Source organism: Pseudorasbora parva, chromosome 24, assembly GCF_024679245.1.
Source record: "Pseudorasbora parva isolate DD20220531a chromosome 24, ASM2467924v1, whole genome shotgun sequence".
Classification (NCBI taxonomy): Eukaryota; Metazoa; Chordata; class Actinopteri; order Cypriniformes; family Gobionidae; genus Pseudorasbora; species Pseudorasbora parva.
The window spans coordinates 15,862,345-15,884,587 of record NC_090195.1 but is presented as its reverse complement, the minus strand read 5'-3'; the positions used below and the strand labels follow the sequence as shown (position 1 = coordinate 15,884,587).

General features: G+C 35.5%; 3 protein-coding genes across 4 annotated transcripts in view; all 3 read right to left on the bottom strand.

Moving 5' to 3' along the window:
- The window catches only part of oxsr1b (oxidative stress responsive kinase 1b), an 82,339-nt gene extending 81,293 nt beyond the window's left edge, over positions 1–1,046 (bottom strand). For both annotated transcript variants that reach the window (XM_067435604.1, XM_067435605.1), the window contains exon 1: positions 794–1,046. In XM_067435604.1, coding sequence (XP_067291705.1) covers positions 794–863 — 70 coding nt within the window. In that variant the 5' untranslated portion in view covers positions 864–1,046. The remainder of the gene's footprint in view (positions 1–793) is intronic.
- A 2,032-nt stretch (positions 1,047–3,078) lies between these two features.
- Positions 3,079–7,748, bottom strand: myd88 (MYD88 innate immune signal transduction adaptor). Its single transcript, XM_067435012.1, has 5 exons — positions 7,131–7,748; positions 6,497–6,619; positions 6,222–6,402; positions 5,424–5,515; positions 3,079–4,727 (listed from the first exon to the last, which is right to left on the bottom strand). Exons 1-5 carry the CDS (start codon positions 7,438–7,440, stop codon positions 4,573–4,575), a joined length of 861 nt encoding a protein of 286 aa, XP_067291113.1. The 5' UTR covers positions 7,441–7,748; the 3' UTR covers positions 3,079–4,572.
- Positions 7,749–8,585: 837 nt separating this feature from the next.
- cry-dash (cryptochrome DASH) lies at positions 8,586–22,024 on the bottom strand. The gene is made up of 14 exons (XM_067435309.1): positions 21,832–22,024; positions 20,439–20,611; positions 20,257–20,350; positions 20,048–20,178; positions 18,538–18,686; positions 16,441–16,529; positions 16,290–16,363; positions 16,122–16,211; positions 15,964–16,043; positions 14,026–14,085; positions 13,727–13,884; positions 13,517–13,636; positions 9,112–9,288; positions 8,586–9,013 (listed from the first exon to the last, which is right to left on the bottom strand). Exons 1-14 carry the CDS (start codon positions 21,892–21,894, stop codon positions 8,909–8,911), a joined length of 1,563 nt encoding a protein of 520 aa, XP_067291410.1. The 5' UTR covers positions 21,895–22,024; the 3' UTR covers positions 8,586–8,908.
- Positions 22,025–22,243: the final 219 nt, after the last annotated feature.

Here is a 22,243-nt window from a genome sequence, read left to right as displayed (position 1 = left end):
ATCTGTAAACGAATGCTGAGTCAGTAAGCCGTTTTTAAACCAAACGTAAAAGTGGGCGCTAGCTTCATAATACATTGCATAATGCTGTCAACCAATGTACACTACAAAATTTAGAATATCAAAGAAGGGGGGGGGAAGCCATAAAAAGGGTGCCATTACTGAAGGAACGTTACAGCACGTGTTCGGGCTTATCAGCAGAATGAGGCGTTGTCGGGTGCAGAATAGTTTTGCTGTTTGTCAGATGTCTTCAAAAACTACTGAACAAAATATGTCAATCGGCTATTCACATGAATGCCATTAAAGTTCATCATATACACCATTTACATTTTATTAAGGTCGTGAACGGTTAAATATGAGAGAGAGAGAGAGAGAGAGAGAGAGAGAGAGAGAGAGAGAGAGAGAGAGAGAGAGAGAGAGAGAGAGAGAGAGAGAGAGAGAGAGAGAGAGAGAGAGAGAGAGAGCCTGGCATACGTGACAGGCTTGACAACTTGAAGTGGAGGTTATGAGTTTTTTGCAGATTTAACTCATTAGCTTTTAACTTCAGTTTAGACTTTTTGGGAGCTGAAATCCAATGCCATGTGCTCATAACAAGTGCTATGATTTAACACTACAAACCTTGGGTTTAGTACATCATTTAACGCTCCATATTTACAGAACCGCCAAGCTACTGTACACAGAACAACAACACGCACAACTGACTTTCACGCAACGTTTACATCCAAAAAACAACTGATTTTTAATTGCCACACAATTCCTATGTATCCACCGGCTATCATATAAGGTACACACTCACCTATCACCTCCTGCAGCTCATAGTCATCCTTGTTGATGGACCAGGGTTGGGAGCTCAGGTCCTCCGACATGTCTCAGGATTGCGCACCTTTATTTACACCCTGATGAATCCAAGCACTGTGTTGGGTGCTTACAGAAAACAACGTGTATATGTTACTGTAATCCGCAAAGCCGTAGCATTCCAGCTCCTCTCCACGATTATCTCGATAGCCTTTCTATCATTCCCAAACTTTGCCACCAGCGCCAAAAGCCCCGCCCACCACATTCCTACACACTGATGGGCGCGACAGACGGCCATCTTGGGTGTGTAATAACAAAGACACCCTTACCAATGACTAAATATTAGGGGCTTTGCTATTATCTGCTTTAAGGGATAGTTTTTTAGAAAATTAGCCCATGATTTATTCTCCTCAAGTCATCCTAGGTGTTTATGACATTCTTCTTTCAGACAAAAGTTATTTTATGACATTCTTCTTTCAGAAAAAATTATATATTTAAAAAATGTCCTGGCTCTTCCAGGCTTTATAGCAATGAATGGTTGTTTAGGTTAAGTCCATAAAAGTGCATCTATTCATCATACAAGTAATTCATTCAGCTCTGGGGGGTTAATAAAAGCATTTTAAAGCAAAGTGGTGCGTTTGTGTAAGAAAAATATCTTAAAACTTAACTGTATCTCTAAATTTCACTAACATACATTCACGAGAGTCACCTTTATGATGGAGAGATGCACTTTTGTGGACTTTTAAAACAGAAACAGCCATTCACTGCAATTACAACGCTTGGAAGAGCCAGACATATAATATTTAATATAACTCCAATTGTATTCTTCTGAAAGAAAGAATGTCATACACCTGACTTAATTTCATTTTGGGGTGAACCCTTTAAAAATATCTACCATGATACTGTAAAATTAGCTAGCTTAATTCAAACTGATATTTAGTATTATGAATTTCCAGTAGCCTATAGCCTATTAACAAATGTATAACTATTGCGAATATTTTCACGGCTTAGCAAGAAGAAGAATCAAGCAGGCCTATTTAATTAGTCTCGTTCTTTACATTAAATTAAACTGCATCAGTAGGCTACAAGAAGCCTCCAAAACCTGGTTCAGCACTTTAGTTCAGTGTCATTACTGCAAAAAAAGCATGTGCTTGCTTTTTTTCTTTCTTTTTTTTAAGAAAAAATATTATTATTATAGCGCCATCTTGCGGAATAAACAGATTCTCCAAAACTGAAAAGGTAGCCTATTTTCCCCAGAAATTCGTTTCTTTTAATTGCAGCTTGATTAATTTAAGCACATTATAACGCTAAAGTTATATATAATTGCTGACTGTCAATCTGAAGATTATTTCAACCCAACCAAGAATTTGGTTAATATTCATTTCTGTACATTATTCATAGAACGTTAACGTAATGTTAAAAGACAAACCTGACAGAACTCATCAAACATTACCTGGAGGATGATGTCATTAGCGACTTTAGTTTTAGGGATATTGCAAAAAACTAACTTAGAATGGAAAGTGCAATTTGAGAACGCAGTAAAATCCTATAAAAATGGGGCTCGAATACAACATTTTAATATTCAATGTTATTGGGGGGGGGACTAATATTTGTTTTAATTAAAAAAAAAGTAAATTTAATAAAAAAATATTCATAAAATCTGGTTCGCTGCAGCGGTTAATGTTTGTTGGTTTTTCTACTCCGCTTCCGATTAATGTATTTCTCGCTGCTTCCGTAGAAACAATTTCCACTAACAGGAAGTGAGGTGAATGTGGCCAACTTGATCTATATCTACAGACGTTGCCTACTTGGATCTTTATGTATCAGAAATGACACTATGTAGCCAAATGTAGCTGTAAAGTTGTTCGATGCTGTCAAATGTATTGTATACAAAGTTGTTTTCATATAAAAATAAACACATATGCTAGCTTCTTCGACAAAAGCAACACTACAAACAAATACAAATCCAGTCACATTAAAGCAGAACGTGGAAACAAATCTTTTGAAATCAATTCTATGCCAAATTTAAAATAGAAAGATTTTAAAAGAACTGAAACAATAGTCAGAAGGTCTGATCTAACAGATCAATAATCTGTTCTGTGCAGATGAGCGTGTCGTCAGAAGAAGACTGAGGTGTTCAAGACGTAGACATGGTTACCAACCGTGACTGTGATACTGAGATAAAGAAGACAGTGTGTGAATCTCTTTTTAGCTGTTAACTTTCAAAGAAATGTCACTTAATAATGTTCATAGCAAACAGCAGAACAAACGTAATATACACAAACATATTTCACATGAATATTTTATAACACAAAACATTGCCTGTATGAAAGACAGATAAAAAATACATTAAAACATCAGAAAAAAGTGTTGATGTTCTTAGTTAATACACTGTTAAAAATGACATTGATGGTTCCATGAACAACCTTTAACATACAATAAACCATTTCCATTCCACAAAAAGTTTATGGATTATTAAAGAGATTTTAATGTTGTTTATATGTCTATGTGGTGGTTTTAATATGCTTTCAGACAAACCATGTGCAAATTCATAAGTCAACACCACTGCTGAGTGTTTTCTCCTTAAAACGGCAGTGAATCAAAAGACAGTCTCAAAAACACGCCAGTGTTTCTTACAGTGTTACAGTGTTTTGTTTCTTACAAACTACCTTTGTGGCAATGTGTCAGCTGCAGGCTTTAACATTATCATCATTACTGGGCTGCAAAAGCAGCTGGGAATCTCAAGAGAAGCCTTAGCTTGTACATTTAGCAATATAGCGATTGAATCATGTATATGACGTATATTATGATGTTATGATGAACTATGTGCCTTTCTCCACTGACGTTCTATGATGTTCAAACTAACGTTTCTAAGGATACTTTAAGAAGGCAGGTGTCTGACTCAGAGATGGAGAATGGGAACATGGTTTGTGTAACATTAGCAACACATTATGACCTGTTTGATAATGCAGTCAAGTAAAAGGATAACCATATTAATTACATTGTGTGTCCAACGTTGTAAAGAGCGATACCAATGTGCAGCGTTTACTACAGTAACTTTTACAGTAACAGTTGAGCGAGTGAATCTGAGCTTGTGCGAGTGAGTGGAGGCGGGGGTAATTTGCATATTCATGTATCCTAAAATGAATATTCTGAATAAGCCATATGAGTATAATTAATAAGCCATATAAAGAGATTCGAGGATACTAATGAAGCATGGGTGTAGGTTACATTCAAGGCATTTAGAAAACAATTCACAGGATGTTTAAATGTCACTTTGGTGATCAAAGACGAGTTTTAAAGGATACAATTATTGACTACAGGGGGACTTTAAGAACTGCTCACTGAGGTTCTTTGAGAAACCCAAAATGGGTTCTTCTATGACGTCACTGTGAAAACTCACTGGACCTTCACTGCAAGAGGCTTCAGTTAAAGTTTAGTGATAGTAAACTGACTGGATGATTATGCACATTCATATTCCAAGTGCAAAAACACTTAACATAAAAAGCAAAATACAAAAGAAACACTTGTGTACATTGAAAACAAGATGTACCTTGGAATGATGTACAACATTTTGATTAGGGCAGATATAAATACCATTAAAAGTACCTTTCTTGAAATGGTCTTAAGCTGGACTCAATACTGAGTCTGAGAAACTCTCCAAGCGAGCAACAAAAAAAAATTCACAGAAGGTACTTTCCCTTCATCCTCCAAAGAGAATAGTGAGATTTACCCAGTGGTGATAGTATAGTAAACCCTCAGTTGATTCTATATAAAAGTTCAGGGGAGTGAGAGCGCCTTGGCCAGCCGGGTCCAGAACCAGGTCTGTGTCCAGGGTCTGGTGTAATCACAGATGGTCAGAAAACGGAGAATGCTGGGAAAGGGCTTCTTCATGGTTTTGTAGACAACAGGGATAAGGCGTTTAGAACGAGCTCCTGCAGCAGAGACAAAAGTGAAGCTGTTGTGGTTAAGGCCTGAGTGCCGGTTACACTTTTGGAAATAAGAATTTCTATGCTGCTTTTATAGATACATTTACTTGATTACTACGTTTTTATGACATGAAATACATACTTCAGCACATCTTACAATATTTATAATATATAATATAAAAAAATTAAAATATACAGTACAACTGCCGAATTCAATGGTTAAAATATAGCTGCAAGCAGTGATGTCGGGTTCAATCACCACCTGTTGGCTCTAGAAAAACAATCCAAGGTGGGCACATGCTTTTATGTGGTAAATATAGGAGGACTATTATTTCAAAGACTGTTGCAAGTGACACTTTCTGCTGCTAGCAGAAGCGATTTGTAGTATATAATATAGAAAATGTTGAACTGTAAATTATCGGCTAGCTCTAATCTGCTATTTGTAAAGCGCTATTAAAACCTTATGCTGTTTACATTTTATGACTAACACATGAATCCTATTTAAAAGTTCACTGCATTCACAAGATAATTTATTCATACGCATACATGCATGTATATAACATATGCAGCAAGTTTATGTTTAAAACGACCATGCCTAATGGCCAACAATTTTAGTTAAGCATGCCAAGTGCCTCAAAAAACCCTTGGGCCCTAATAAGCTCACTTATTTAGTAATTAAAACAGTACTTGAAGATACAGTACCTGGGCAAAGGCTGAGTGCAAACTTAGTCTGAAAGTCACAGGCATCACTGTCCAGATAGTCGTCGGAAATTACCACCACCATCCTCTTACACCTATGGGGCATTTTTTTATTACAATCATTACAATTGACTACAAACATTTAAAGGAACAATATGTAAAGGTCGCTTATTCAAAACAAAGATGTAGCTTGATGATGCCATTATTTCACGGGAGTTGTTGTTTTCACCTCTACTGCCAGTGGAAAATAATCCGACGGGATTCTGGGAGAAGTCATGGATGAGCTAATGTATTAAAGACTTATTAGCGTTACTGTAGTATGAAGCAGGATGGGCTGAAAGCTACTGGAGCGATTGCTAATGAAAGACATGCACGACACACGTCTTGAGAGCTAAGGAGCTTTTGTTATGCCACAGACGAGCATTTCTGCTTCTTCCGGTCATGTGTATGTGAGGAAACACCGTGCTGTTTTATCATATTAGATACATTATTTGAGTGTGTTGTGCTAGTCGTTCACTCGGCGGCTACTATGAGACACTTGTTGCACACTGCCGTGAGCTTAATTCAAAAATCTTACATATTGTGCCTTAAAAGTAGAAAAATCTTTTTGATACTGATATATGTTATGGCTGGTAGAAAAAAGAAATGCCTTATATAATTTTATTTACTATTTTGCTAAAAAAAAAAAAAAAAAAAAAATGATATTCTGTTTGAGATATTACAATTAAAAGTTTTGTTAAATTGTCTGTGTGAGATCTTCAAGTGAGCATTGGATGAAAAAAAAAACCTAAACAGACTTGCCTTTTTTCTATGAGCTCGCTGGCGATGGTCCACACACACGTGCCAGGAAGGACATCTCGGTCAAAGACACACAGCTTTAGGTTGTATTCAGTCTGTTCCAACTGTTTGATCATCTCATGGACAAACTGGAAGTCATTCTGACAATAGCAGATGAAGGCATCAAAGGTCTCCGGCGTTAGTCCTGTTGACAATGAAGACAATGATTAGATTGGTAAACTTCTAAATAACTAACTCCACAGGGCATTCAATTTCAGACTGAACATGAAAAAACTCACCTTCTGGATCATCATACAGTGTGATGCCTTCTCGTTCCTTTGTGCGGGGCCCACAGCTGTCCACCACTGGAACCTGGACGGGCTTCCTCAGCTGTCTTTCCAAATATTTCCTGCAGTCGTCATCTGTACAGAAACACCAACAAGATACAATAACACTTAGTTAATGGAGACTTTCACTATTGCCCAATATGCCATTTCATGTTTAAAATGGTCACTACCTCTTGTCATGATTAGTCATTCTTTTCGTGGTCTTTGAGTATATTTGTGAATATGTGATGCAATGTCTGTTTCCACAATAACAGAAATATTATATTTATATGCGGCTCACTTTTCTGAAAACTTTTTTTTTTTTAGGTTGACATGAATTGCAATAAAGGGTAACCTTTCTTATTATTACATGTATGGAAATACAAAATAATAACAACAATACTAATTTTGATAATATACTTAACTTACTATATAAAGTAGGCCTACATCATTATTAATTATTGTAACATTTTATAATATATTTGAATTATTCATTTTAAGGAGTAATAATATTAGTATATGTATATGCTATTGTTTCTATTATAACAACAAGCTATATTATATCACATAACGTATGTTTTATAACTGTAACAGTTAGATGACGTACCTATAATTTCTTTGAGATCTGATATAACATCTTTCCTTTCAGCTTTTTCTAAAATCGACAGTAAGTTTGCTACTGTGGCATCTGGACGAGTTTCCCACTCCGTTAAAACCTTTTCAAAAGGATAGTCTCTTTTCTCGAAATTCTTGATCTCCAGGTAGGTAAAGTCCATCATCTCTGCGACTGTCCTCCAGTCAGCGGCCACGGTGTTTTGAGGATTCAAATATAGCCCCAGTTTCTTTCGGAAACTGCAGTTTAAAGCTGTAACTGGAATGGCCTCATGGTCTATACTCGACTTTGATGCCATATTCATGGGCAAAATCTCACTGTTGTCCACTGAGGTTGTTAATCTCCTCGAGAAGAGAACGTGATTAACAAAAAAAGCTAAATATTTTGTGTCATTTCCATAAGAGCCGATGAACTTAAAAAAAACAAAACGTACAACTATTAATATGCTACGCAGTACAGAACACAAAACTAACAGTTGTTTAGAGTCAAGTGAAGATTGAGGAAATGTTCGCAAAGAAACGCAAAGAGAAATGACGAAATAAGCAGCCAATTACGTAAAAAAGGGGAAGGATCGACTGGTGTACTTGGTTTCAGGCTCGACTGTGAGAATCTAGTGCGCCACCATAGAAAGATTAGTCAAACACTGATCTCAGGCCTGCTTGCAAGGGCACAGCGCTCAACACCAAATATGGACAATTTCCGAAACCTTTACGCTAGAAAGTTGACAGTGGTCGGAAAAAGGCTTCCTTTCCAGGAGTGTTTTGGTTTAATGTAACGAATATTAGGTAAATAAATGTCTATGTATGTTTAGAGTATGCTCTAGTGTTCAATTTACTGTTAATATTTAATGACTAATAACAATATTATAATTTATTCAACATTAACAGTAAATTGAACACTAGAGAATACTCCGGTCCAAAACAGATAGTTCAATCAAATGAATGTGGTGCATGTGTTTGGAGAGTAAAAACAGTATCACTTGAAAAATAAAAAATAAACTTTAGTTCAAAAGCTGAACGTCTTGAAAAAAATAAATGTTTGCATAGTTATTTTACAAAAAAAAGTAACAAAAAGTAAAAAAGAAAAATTGTTTGTGTCCAGTAACCAACTAAATACCTGACCCATAAAACATAAACGATGACATATGCCATTTTGTTCAGTTCAAATTAAGTAACTAAGAAAAAGTCCTTAATATTCATACCTCAAAAAAGATGTAGGAAAAGTATTAAATTACTTTACACTTAGCACTCGAACTAATTCTGAGCACACAGCTGCCTTTTTAAAACCAAACCACTGAAACAGTTTGCACTTCTCACTTCCTATTTCCGAATAAATAAATTCTGAATGTGCACATTATTCAAACTTTTTCAGTTTGTTTATAATTTACATCATATAATCACTGGCAAAAGGTAACACCCATCCCCCCCACCCCCACAAAGAAGTATTTTTAGGTATAAAAACCCGAAAAAAGTTATCATCCTTAACTAAACCAGGACATTTGCGGACATTTATGAAAACAAACAAAAATACAATATTGTTTTCAATACAATATATAAAGACATGAAAATTAGAGCTACAGTTTGTCATAATGTCCTCAGAACGCTAGTAGCAATGTCTGTATCTGCGTGTGAAAACAGATTCAGAAAGAGCAACACAAAACCACACTCTGTTTTAATTTCCTCTTCCTGATTCCAGTCTGTCACCTGAGCAGATTCCTCACTACTCTTGTGTTATGTAGCTCAAGAAAAGCACTAATCCACTACAGCTCATCCTCAGAAAGTCTTTTTCTTGGAGAAGTAGAAGTCAATGCCTCTGTCTTTGTGTTGTCTTGGTGTGTAAGATGAGCCCTTTCTCCCTTTTGCGGATGATGGACCAGACTGAAAAAGAAACCACAAATATATTTAGTGTTTTTTTTAAATAAAATCTTGCATTTGTCCCTATTATTCAATAACAAATCAGTTGTTAATAATCTTACTGATTTGTTGTTGACATGACGGCTCCACTCGGGCGCTATGACGATAGGCGAGGGGTATGTGTCGTTGAGCGAAACCTTGGCGTGTGAGAGTGCCGAGTTGCTGAGGGTCCAGGGCGTGTGCACGTCTCCACCTTTAATACCTCCAAGCTCTGGAACCCACTGTCGGACATAGTCCCCCTTCACAGATACAACATGAATATACTGCATTAATCTTTCCGACATAGACACAAGTGCAACTTCCTTCTCCTATATTTAAACTTGCATTCATAGCAGAACCTGCTTACTTTGTGCTATTTATAATGCTATTTCATGCATTCTGACTTATTTACACTGTTAAAGAGTTGGATTTTCATGCTAAACATGGCCAAAATTTCAAAAAACAAGTTGGATGTATGGCCGAGTATTTCTGTGGCAAATACACTCCTCAAGAATTCAAAGTTTCTGTATGTTTTTTTAAAATTATTATTATGGCCCTGTATGACGTCATAAAGGGTGGAATTCCTTATATGGACACTTCTCCCGGATGAGCGCGATTTTGTTTTTATTATTTTTTATTTTTTAGATCAACAATGTGTGTTTTTGGTTGTGAGGTATTGTTCATTGTTCAGCTTTCCAATTAACCCAGCATTAAGGAAACAGTGGATGCAGTTTATTTTTTCGGAGCAGCAACAGAGTTCTGCAAGTGTGTTTGTTTGTTCCCGGTCATGAGTCGAAACCGCAGGCGGATGAGTGAAACTGCATCGCATCTCTGTGTTTTCTTGGCCGTCAGCGCATAAGTGCATATAATGTCAACAACATGAACGTATAGTGAATCAAATGTTATCCAGCGATAATGCCATGATGTATTGTTTTGTGTGTGTGTGTGTGTGTGTGTGTGTGTGTGTGTTTGCGACACTTTAGCGCTGTCCACTGCACGTCTCCACGAGTTTGGCTGTTTTCAGAAAGAATCGGTACAGCACGTCTTTTATAAATATGATAAAACTAAAAACTCTTCAGAGATATGAAGGATGCAATAATTCTCTATAGTACTTAAGATTAACATGAGATTGGCAGAAACTAAGTGTGTTATGTTCCCTTTAAAGCTGCTGTCCGTAACTTTTTTGTGTTCAAGATTTACAAAAAATATATAATAAGAATGTACAACATGAATCCATTTTCCAAACCGTGTTTTTGTCTTACCCTGAATCATTATGGTACACTTATAATAAGTATTTATATTGGGACTATTTTAGGCCAGACTGGTAGGTACCGCTGCAGAGGAGCACAGTCCCTGCGTGATCCGCCATAAACAGAGAGAAGTAGCTCCGGCTGTAATGTTCTACCGCAAGACGCATGCAGTTCTGTTTATTAACCACTAGAGTGCAAAAAGTTACGGACTGCAGCTTTAAGTGACAATAAAAATAATTTAAAAGTGGAAAATAACAGGATGTGCATTGACAAATATGATCAGTTTAGTCCAAAAAGGCAGCTGTAGATACATTTTAACCCTTTGGTGCTCTTCGGTCATTTCTGACCGAAACATTTTCTGTTTTAACATTTTTAAAATCACAGCTTCATCGGAATGATATGAAACTCGGTGACTTTTTTAGCATTAGGTATGTAAACACACAAAAAAATTGGGGTCATGATTCGAGCATGTTAATTGGTCATAAAAAAAAAAAAAGCAGCATTCATTGTAGGGGTGACCCCGAATAGTCGAAGATTCAATGCATCGATATGCGGAGCCTGATTCGACCACCGATCTCACGGTCAAATCTTCGCGGGTGTTATGAAACGAGGATCATACCATTTTGGCAATATGGGGGTGCTTGTGTGTATATAATGTGCGCGTTAGGTGGCGGTGTGAGATCCTGAGGCGCGGGGCTGAGCTTCGCGTCCTTCACCCCCTTTAGGCACAATCGGCTTAAGAACGTCCATGTAAACGCACTCAGTGTTCTTTTCCTCTCTAGACAGGTATTTTTTTTAGGTTTATTTATCAAAATGTTCTTTTATATATTTGTGTGATGTTCTGTGTTTCGATTGCGGCTTTAACATGTTATGAGAAAACGGTTTATAAATGTTTATCCACCACATTACCTTTTAGGCTATTAAATAAGAAATAAGAAAGCCATTGTCAGTTCGTCTGTCAGTTGGCAGGCAGTTTTGGTCACTTTATTAAAAGTTGTTGCTGTGTGCAGTGTGTAAAGAATAATAAAAATAGTTTTACCTTTCTGCTGACAAGTGTTGTGCCCCTCCCAACCCATTCACACACACATAGATGATTTGACTATCGGTCAAACATAGAGAGATTCGACAATTCTGATTCGAATGTCTAAATCCTTAGTCGAGGACAGCCCTAGTTCATTGTCTTCGGTCATAAATGACAGAACATTAGCCTGGATGCCAGCACGAACTCAGCCCCACCCACAACATTTGAGGACGGGCGGTTCGGTCTGGACTCGATCCATAGAGGAGAGATTATTCCCGTAAAGGGTGGAAACATGTGGTTCATAGGTTCATATGTGTGCGTGTGTGTGTGTGTGTGAGTGGATGTGTTAATATCACACTCTTGATGTTTTAGAGTGTCATCCCTATACTGCTGTGTACTTATTTCTAACAATATTTTTTAATACAAAAATAGTATTTGATATTTTTAAATATATATTCAAATCCATCTAAAAAAAAAGTATTAAATGTGTTAAAAAGTAAACTAGGGAATTCACAAACCCCTCCATGGAGGCCTCTAGTGGATTACACACATGGTTGCATAATTTTTAAATAATTCCAAGAGGGCGCTAGCCTAGAAATCTAGACGCACCCTAGCCGCAGCAAATCTAATCTGCCCGCAAGTGTCGTCTAGCAATTCTCAATACCCTTCTGAGCTGTAAACGCCAAACTCTTGCCGGGCCAATCACGTCGTGTATAGAGTCGGAGGGCGGGGCCATAATGACAACGGCCGAGTTGCGCTTGCGTGCTTCTAGTAAACACAGAAACTGGCGAACGGCGGCGGTCTTTCGAATCAGCTTTGACCACGACTCTGGAAGACTCGGAGTTAAGCTTTTCTCTGAGAAAACAACAAAGAACGGCACTGAAGTCATTCTTAAATAGGGAAGATGTGTTCGGAGTTTTGCTGACCGGATACGGCGAATGTTTAATCTATCAACAAGTTCCGTTTCACCTTCGTTGCTCTGGTTGGTGGTAGCGCTATCCTATCGCGTGCAGAGGGAGTTTGAAAGACAGCCGTTTATCCCGCCCCTCGGATTGAGTCCAGTCAATGGTGAGTTTCCAGACCAAACATCTTGTATTGGGTCTGGCTTGTCAGGTTAAGACGCTAATCTGTCTTCAAATTGAATTATATTTAAAAATAATTGTAAATGGCAAAAATAGACAATAATTATTGCATAAATATTAAAAAAAATACCATCAAATCATCTCAAAATACAAAATTAAAAAGAAAAAATATTATTGAAGAAAAATATTTGCATTGGTTTTACTGGGGTGGAGGAAGTTTAATTTTTAGGTGTCCGGTCACTTATGACCGGGAAGACAATCAATCCAACCCCTAAATGAAGAGCACCTTTTCATTATTTTAACATCCATTTTATGTGCTGATATTAGATAGAATTTAACTGAGCACTTTTAAACTTAAAATTCTAGATTTATTTTTATTTAATTTTCTATTTAAATGTTATTTATAGTTTTTACAAAAGGCTGTTAATTGTTTCCACGCTTTACAAATATGATTAATTTAAGTTTAGGCCCTGAAAGCAGAAGTTTTTATTTATTTATATTAGATCAAATCTCCTTAAGCACTTTTAAACTTGTAGTTCAAGATTTATTTTATTTCATTATTTTATTTTAATTTAGTTTTTATTTCATTGTGGGTAACACTTTATTTTACACTGTGTCTGTTGCACATTACATGTAATTAATATAGTAATAACTATAAATGATGTATAAATACATTGTAAAAAGGAAAATTTAAAATAAAGTATAACCTCATTTTGCTTTTTTTTAATAGATTTTTTAAATCCCTTATTTAAATGTAAATCATTCCGACAGGCTGTCAATTTATTAAATGCATTTTTTGTTGACTAAAATGATAGTTTTCCCTTTCTAATTTAGTTTTTCCTTGAATTGTTTTAGAATTATTTTATTATTTTAAAATTATGTTCCATTGTGACAGCTTACCCCTATAGGGTGCACAAAAATTCAATTTTCAAAAAGTGTTTTCTCCTATTTATAATATATATTTTTTTTTTTAAACTACCCATAGAAATATTCCTTGGGGTTAAAAGCGTGACATCTAGTCTCTCTTACTTTTTTGCTTAAATGTAGGCTATTAACAAAATGTATGAATCAGAATGCAAATGTTTTTTGGTTTTATGTGCTTTACCATAAGAGACCTGTAAAAACTATGACTTACATTATTGTCATAGTCTAGTCCTTGTTTGATCATATTAAACTTCCTGTTTTCTCGTGGGTCATTTCCTATTCCGGCACTATAGAGCCAGTTTCCATAGTTGCTGCAGACATCATGGTCCACCTGATGACAATGAAAGATTATTAAAACAGTAGCAAAGAGCAGAAACCATCAACCCCCTCCATCAAATATACAGTAGCAAATATTTCTCACCAGCAGGTATTCAAACCACTCAGCGCCCAGTCTCCAGTCTAAGCCCAAGTCCTTGGTCAGAAAGCTGGCCACATTTTGACGTCCTCTGTTGGACATGAATCCTGTCAGTGCAAGCTCCCTCATGTTGGCATCTACAAACGGCACCCCAGTTCTCCCCTCTGGACAACATGTGGAAAATATTTTGGTATTAATTCACAGAAAATCTATTGAAATGTGTATATTTCAGTTGATTAATGAAATTAAGTACAAAATTAAGAAGTAGAGAAGAAGACTAGCAGATTCTCTGAGAAAGACATTACCTTTCCATGCATTGAACATTGTCATATCCGTCTTCCAGGGCACATGTTTGTCTTGCAGACCTTAAGTTCATAAGGAACAAAATGATCATATTAATAATTTAAACATCCATTTCATTAAATGAGATATTAGAATGTAAAAAATGAGCACTATAAATCTATTGTTTAAGGACTGGGGGAAGATTTGTTGTATTTTGTTTATTTTATTGTATTGCATTGCTTATGATTATGAGTTGGCCTTCCTTGGCTTAATATCAGTTACAGTTTAAATAAATGAAAAATGACCAAATTTGGCCAATATCCCGGCACCCCAATAGCCATTATTTTTAATGGAAGGATTAGAATTAGCTTGTTAGAAATATGAACTGAATTTAAAAATGCTTTTAAAATTAAAAACTTTGCATTTAATAAAAAAAAATACATTTTTGAAATGAAGACAGCGTTTGGAGTGAGCACATGCAAAAGAATCTGTTCTCTGAATCAACAACCTTTGTGAGTATACACAAATAAAAGTAGACAATTTATATCTTATAATTATGTCTTGCACATATCTGTATTGCTTAAAATGTCTATTGTATTGTGAGTTATATCCACTGTCATAAAGGACAATGTCCGTCAGAATGCGCTGGCGACTTCGTCGGTCATGGGTTAAAGAAAATGTATAACCTATTTAATTAGGCTTTTTTTAAATATTAGCCTATAATATTTTTATTTTTTTTCATATGTTGGTTATTAAAAAAAGCAGCATGAGTAAGATTATAGGTTATACATAAGGTTATACATAAGATGTGCATATGTCTGGACTCTGGAGACATGGAGTGGGGTCAGGCATTGAGTATTGTTTTGAATAAAAGTCTTTATTGAAATGATTTCTAGTGTAGCCTATTTACTTGAACTTCTTAGGTAGTCTAATATCTATGTTTTCAAAGGCAGCCAAAATCAGAATTTGAATGGCCCGAATAAAGCTCTCTCTACGGGTCTGACGTGCGATGCCGTGCTGAGTGACATATCACTGTCACGCAAAGAAAAATATTGCAAGATAGCCTACTACATTATACAATTTGAACAAGTAGATAATACAGCATCCCGGTAAACATTTTTTGCTATGTTGATGTCTTTTAAATATTATAGTATTTTAAAGGAAAAAAAACAAACTTTAACTAGGCTATTTGCTTTTTACATCAAGTCAGCTGTCACTTTACTTTGAGCAAGGCCCTGTGCGGTCACACACTTGGCTCAGCCCTTGCGACGGTACTGGTTACATCCACAAAGAAGACCCCGACAAACACAAAGTGTACACAAACGACTTATTTCATTGGAGGCAACGAGATCTGCAAGAATACTTTTCTGTTTGTTATGGGGTGGTTCCAAAACTCCCAGCAGGTGAGAACAGGTGAGAACTGCACAACCTTTAGAGGCCTTTTTCTCTCGTTTAAACTTTTTTAAATGCCTACATTCAAATGGCCACAACTTCTCCAAATATTATCAGATTTTTATGTGTTACACATCATTGGAAAGTTTGGAGACTACACTTTCGGAATTATTAATGTTAACTCAAAATGCAGAGAACCGACTTGTGTCCCTACTTTCCATGATTGGTCACATTTATGATGTTAAAAAAATTATTTTTTTTCTATTAGTCACAGAATCCTGGATAAAAGTTATTATAGTTTTTACAAAAGAATTAAGCAGCACAACTTGTCTTCAAAATATGATGGTAATAAAAAATGTTTCATGCGCGGCAAATCGTCACATTAGAATGATTTCTGAAGGATCATATGACACTGAAGACTGGAGGAATGATGCTGAAAATTCAGCTTTGCATCACAGGAATTTATTATATTTTAAACTGTATTTACTGTATTTTCGATCAAATAACTGCAGCCTTGAACGTTTAAACATGAAAAATAGTAAATGCATACAAAACAAATCCAGACTTACCATTTATATGAAATATTCTGTTTCCATATTTTAAACCCACAAACTTGAAGTAATCTCTCCACAAAAGTTCAAATATCACCCTGGTGAAGACAAATTTAGTATTCTTGCACATGAAAAACCTGAAATGAGTTATTTGAAAACACAATCCAGTAACTCACCAGTATGTGCTTTGGTTGGCGGTTCGTTCAGCCTCGTACTTCTTTATCTGGTCATATATGTACCTGGGTGATATGCAGCCTAATGCAAGCCTGAAGATGAGTGAAGGAGGGTCAGCCTAAGCCTGTGCTTTGCATATGCATTATAAAAACATAATTTCGAAGGCTCACCAAGGAGAAAACTTTGTGGAATAGTCCACTCCGATCATGCCATTCCGAGTCTCCTTATAAGTCGCGACGGCATTCTGTGATAAAATGAGAGCATTAAATAACCCTCTCTCATTGATTAAATTATTTTAGGAAAACAAAAGAGCAAGCTCACTGTATCCCAGAAGTAATGTTTCAGCCTAGCAAGAACCTCGGTCTCTCCACCGAGACATGGGAAAGCAGAGCGGCAGTCCATCACTGGCTCTGAAACCACAGATAGGAAAATACATCATGATAATTCTATGTGGTTATCATAACATACATAGTTTTTTTTTCTCCACCAAATATCCTCCTGAGGATCATTCAGTCACCGGAGAGGAAATCAAAGCCCAATTCATGTAATTCTGCTATAGAAAGAGGAAATATGAGTAAATGATTCAGCCTTTTCAACTTCCTGTGTTAGTTTTGTATCTAGAGATATGGGTGCAGATATGCATAGCTACATTTACATAAAATCATTCCGATTGATGAATCCGAATGTAGTGTTTACGTAAACGCTAAATAAAGTGATGGTGTTGATGTGTGCGTTTATGTCACAAGTAGGCATGGGTACCGAAAACCGGTATTAAACGGGCCCCGGGGGTGAATTTTGAAAGACCGTTGTATCGATAAGCTCGGACGTTATCGGTTCTGCTGTCGGTAGGCTACTTCTGCTGTAAAATACACGTAGAGAGAGAGAGAGAGAGAGAGAGAGAGAGAGAGAGAGAGAGAGAGAGAGAGAGAGAGAGAGAGAGAGAGAGAGAGACGCAAACGACAGCCGAGGACAGAACTAAACATTCAAACATAGCCTGGTTACACTTTAGATCTGTGATAGCCTGCTTTTATTTTAGATTTTGTCTTCCAAAGATTAAAATAATAATATTTATGTCTAGCGCAACTTAATTCCCTTTGCAGCAGTAGCCTACGCTGTCATTTCTCCATAAAACTCAAACGTAATGACAGAATCAGCACGATCAGTGATTGTTGTAAAATACAGTGTAGTTACTGTTGGTAAATTGTGGGATGCGTTTAATAATAAAAAGAGCGATTAAATGCACAAAAATGTGCGCAAGAGATTGTTCCCAAGTCGGTGCGCGCTCCAAAACAACCGCAACGAGACGATCAAATTACACTTTCGGTTTCACACTCGCATCTAAACGATCAAATGTACACAAACATCTATGTCAAAATGACCGGCTTGGAGAGTCTCTTAAACACAACGCAGTTTGTGTCTAAAATAGACGTAGTTATTATGGATATAGTCGGGAGAAAATGTAGTGCATCTGCCTATTATCAGTCGTCTATAGATCTGCACATCTGTCTTAAAGAGGCAGAAGTGTAAATAAACATGCTGACGAATTACTGCGAATGCAAAGAGAACCAAATGCAAAGAGAAAATCACTCACAGCTCTTGAATGAATAACTTCAGCTTTAATAAGCATTTTTCAGGCTATTTATGATGAACAATGTTATTTTACATTTGATTACTAGAATTCTTCCTGAAATGAAAGCACTGCATGTGTAGGCTGTGTATTTTTGTTAATTGTGTGTATGTGTGTGTGTGTATGTATATATATATATATATATATATATATATATATATATATATATATATATATATATATAAAATCTCAAAAAGTACCGATAAGAATACCGTTAAAGTACCGGACCGATAAGCAGTATCGGTAAGATTAGTAATACCGTTAAAACCTTAACGATACCCATCCCTAGATTTGATCTTTTGATTAATGACATGACAGACATTTATGCCACTATATATTTTTTTCACACTTTATTTAACAACAACAACAACAGCTTGTTCCGTGTGTCATACTTCATTACGCCATCTCACCATTATGTCATTGCGTACACGCGGGACATTCCAGTTTCCAATCTGATCAAGTGTTTACATGTCCTAACGAAAGAATTAGTAAATGTTTAAACCACTCCTAACAATTGGATTTGGCCAATTAATTCCAACTGACATGGTTATATTTTTATACTTATTTATTACGACTGTGCCGATCCAATTAAATCCAGATTATTAGGGTCCATGTATAAAATATAAACTGTGTAGTATAATAATCTATTGAGTGTCTTATTTAAAAAATACAAACCTTTAGGCCTTTATTCTAAAGCATTCATGAATTATATCCATTTATGGTATTTTCACATCTACATTCAGAAAGGTTTACACATAGTCCAGTAAAGTCTGTAATGTAAATCTATGTACCGGTCTGTCCCAGGGACTCAAACGTAGGTATAGGACCCTCCACCAGTCCAAAGGGAAGAGATTTAACCTGTTCCGGGGTGGAAAGTACAGGTCGCACTCTGCACTGTCCCTCAACCATCTTTCTGAACTGGGTGTAAACATCAGGTAACCTTTCAAAGATAGAAAATAAAAGTCACACATTTAAATCGCTGACCTCACATGCACTGAAACTGACACTGTACTTAGTAATCAGGTCCTTAAAAAGGAATTTACAGTAACTGTGGAATTCCAGTTTTTTCTGTAAAGTTTCCTAGGAAAGTTAACTTGTTTTACAAAGCTGTGCTAGGAGGAAGTTCCTGTGTTGGGTGTATCTAGTGTCTAAGTAATTAGTTACTGTAATTGAATTACTTTTCCCTTGATAAAGTAAAGTTAGGGATTACTCTATGTTATCTGTAATACTTCTGATATATTTCTCACATTTGTAACACTTTGGTTAGTTAATAAGAATAAGTTATGTAGTTTTATATTATTTGTGCATTAATTAAAAGAGGTTTCATGTATATCCTTGAATCACAAACTAGTTTGAGGTTGATAAAGGATTTACAAAGTAATAGTAATAAGGAAATAAGGAATTAAACAAAACATTTTTTTGGAGAGAGTCATTTGTACAGTAATCAAATTACACTATTGAAGTTGTAATTAGTAACTAATAATTATTCACTCACTAACTTACCCAAAACTTTTTTTATTATATGCCAGCACCAAAATATATTTTAAAGTTATTTTAAAACAGTTTAAAACGCAGTAACAATTATCAATTATATATGTGTATATATATATATATATATATACACATGTGTGTGTGTGTTATATAATTAGTGTCATAAAATAATGTCTTAAATATTTTTTTTAAATGTTATAAAGTATATAAAATAAATATAATTATATAATTATTGATGTAGTGTTTTGCATTCCCATTTAATTTTTTATTACAAACTTTTTCAATCAAGTTCCTGTTTGGAAAAAAACGTTAAAAGTAAAGTATGGAAGATAAAACATTTGTATTAAGGTTTTTAATTATAATTTTATGGCAAAATATTATGTAGGGAGGCAAAGACAGAGACCATAAAAGTTATAATACTCCCAAAATGTTTTAACATTATCATTAACTAAACGCAATTCAACACGTGTTGTTGGTAAACTAAAACTATTAAAAATAATTTTTGTAATTGACATAAAGCTAGAATAAAATATTAGATTAAAACTTAAACTAGAACAAAAATGACAACTTTAGTTGCCTTAGCAACTAACTGAAATAAATAAGTCGAAGTTGAAGTATCACAATTAATCAAATTTAAAATTAAAATAAATGGAAACAAAACATAAATAATGATAAATTAAAAACTATAATTTTTTTTTTAATAAAAGCACATAAAATAAAAAATATAAAAACGCTTATTCAAAATATGAATAAATATTATAATGACATAACATAAATAATATTAAAATAACACTGCAACATTTGTCCTACCCTCCAATGTGACTGAATGGCAGATCATCTCTGTGGTAAAGTGTTGACCCCCAGAAAGTCTGAACTTTGACTTTGTTTTGGCAGCAGATGTCCTTTAGCTTCTTCTCCACAATCGTTTCCTCTGACGCCACCTTCAGGTAATTAACAGAAAGTCTGTAAATATTGAACTGCTACATTCATATACAGTGCATATCCACCCTGAAACGCACCTCCTCGTGAAATGCCACAGCTGTGACTGAACCCAACTGCTTAATCAAATCACAAACAACATCCTCCGGCTTTCCTTGTCTGACCAACAGCGTGCTGCACAAAGGCACACAGTCGTATATTAATCAATACAGTATGTGTGGTGGACAGAATGTGGATTCTGTGTGTGATGTGAAATTCCCACCTGCCTCGTTTCTTCAGTATTGCCCTCAGGTCTTTCACAGTGTCCAGGAGGAAATGTAAACGGAACGGACCAGTCTTAGGGAAGTTGAAGTGGTGGGTGCCCTGGTAATGACGTGGGTCGAAGCAGTAGAGTGGGATTATGTGCTCGGCATTCCTCTGAGCCCAGTGAAACACCTGGATGAATGGAGTAAAACCCGTTTGTCATGCTTTTTTAATAGGTCCAACAAAGCTTAACGTGTCAAAGCAAGCAGTGCAGTTCATAATATCATAATGTACAAAAATGTAGTTCATAGACATACAATTTGTTTACTAACTAAAAAGACAATTAATTATTGTATATTTATTGATTATTTAAGTAAACATATAGGGTTGTTTATCAGTAATCATCACAAGGGGCGTGGTCACATGCTAGCACTTCTATGGCAGGCTAAACTTCCATTTAAAAATACATTTATAATAAATGAATAAATGGAAATATTTTGTTTTTAAAAGGAGCCATATTTTTAAATTAATATACTCCCATTAATTCATGTATTTTTGTAATCATTAATTATATTTTATATATTTTGTATATTATATTTATTTAGTTTTTATTTATTTATTTGCATATATGTAATTAAATTATTGTACTAATTACTCTCGCTATAAGATATATATACTTAGGCTTTATATATTTTTCTTAGACATGGATGTCAGCTTTAGCTGAATGTCATCAACTAAAAATCATTCTGAGCACATTTGCTTAGCAACCTAATTTTATTTATAAAGCACTTTTTCCAAACAATTTAATTCAGTTAAAAGTGCTTTAATCGCTATAAGATATTGGATTACTTATTACTAATTGCTTTATACAACCTTGACCAGTTGAACCAAAACTGCACTTTTAATTCTTTTACATAAACAGTATACAATTGCATACTTATTCTTGAACTGACTAAAGTGTGTAAAGGGAGGTTACATTGAAAACATGTTTTAGGCTACACAGAACTTAGGCTGTATATATATTCTTTCATCGAGTCATTTATTATATTATATACATATAAATTGTGTACATTCGTATGCAAGTTTAGGCCTATAGCATGTGACCACGCCCCTTGTGACGATTGCCGCTAAACTACCCAATGAGCGCCAGTTTTCGCTTCATATGGACAGTGTTTCACAAATAGATGAAACAAACTCCATTTATTATTCTCAACTTCTCAAGTGTTCAATTTTGTGTAAAAACAGTAAACTTAATAAGAGAATCGTTGAGACGTGTTAAATCTCGAGCGGGACATCATCATATCGAGCAGGACAAGACTAACGTTATCCATTAGGAGCGAGTGTGGTTTGCGCGAGACAAGGCTGTACGATTCTATGCTCCTACAGATTACGAACAATATTGTGATATTTACCTCGTTATCATGCAGACGCAGGTCGTTTCTCAGCAGACATATGACCGTACGAGAAGCGGACATCCTGGCTGTCGGTCTTTAACAGTGTGAAGAAACCTCGAGCGGTCGTGTTTACGTTGCACATGCAGACCAGCAGCAGCAAAGAAAGAGTGACGTGACGAGGTTGAGTAACATGCACGTGAGGTTACCAAACACGCAGTCGGAAAGCGCATGTGCTCTCCTTACCATACTCTTATCAATAAACAAAAAGTATTTCAACTCTTACAGTAAGCCAAACTTGAATGTGAACGTGAAAGTCTGCACGATTTAGCCAAATATAATACGTATAATAAATATTTAAAGTGTTAGTGTTCAAACTAAAACAATTTATATATTTTTCTTAGACATGGATGTCAGATATAGCTGAATGGCA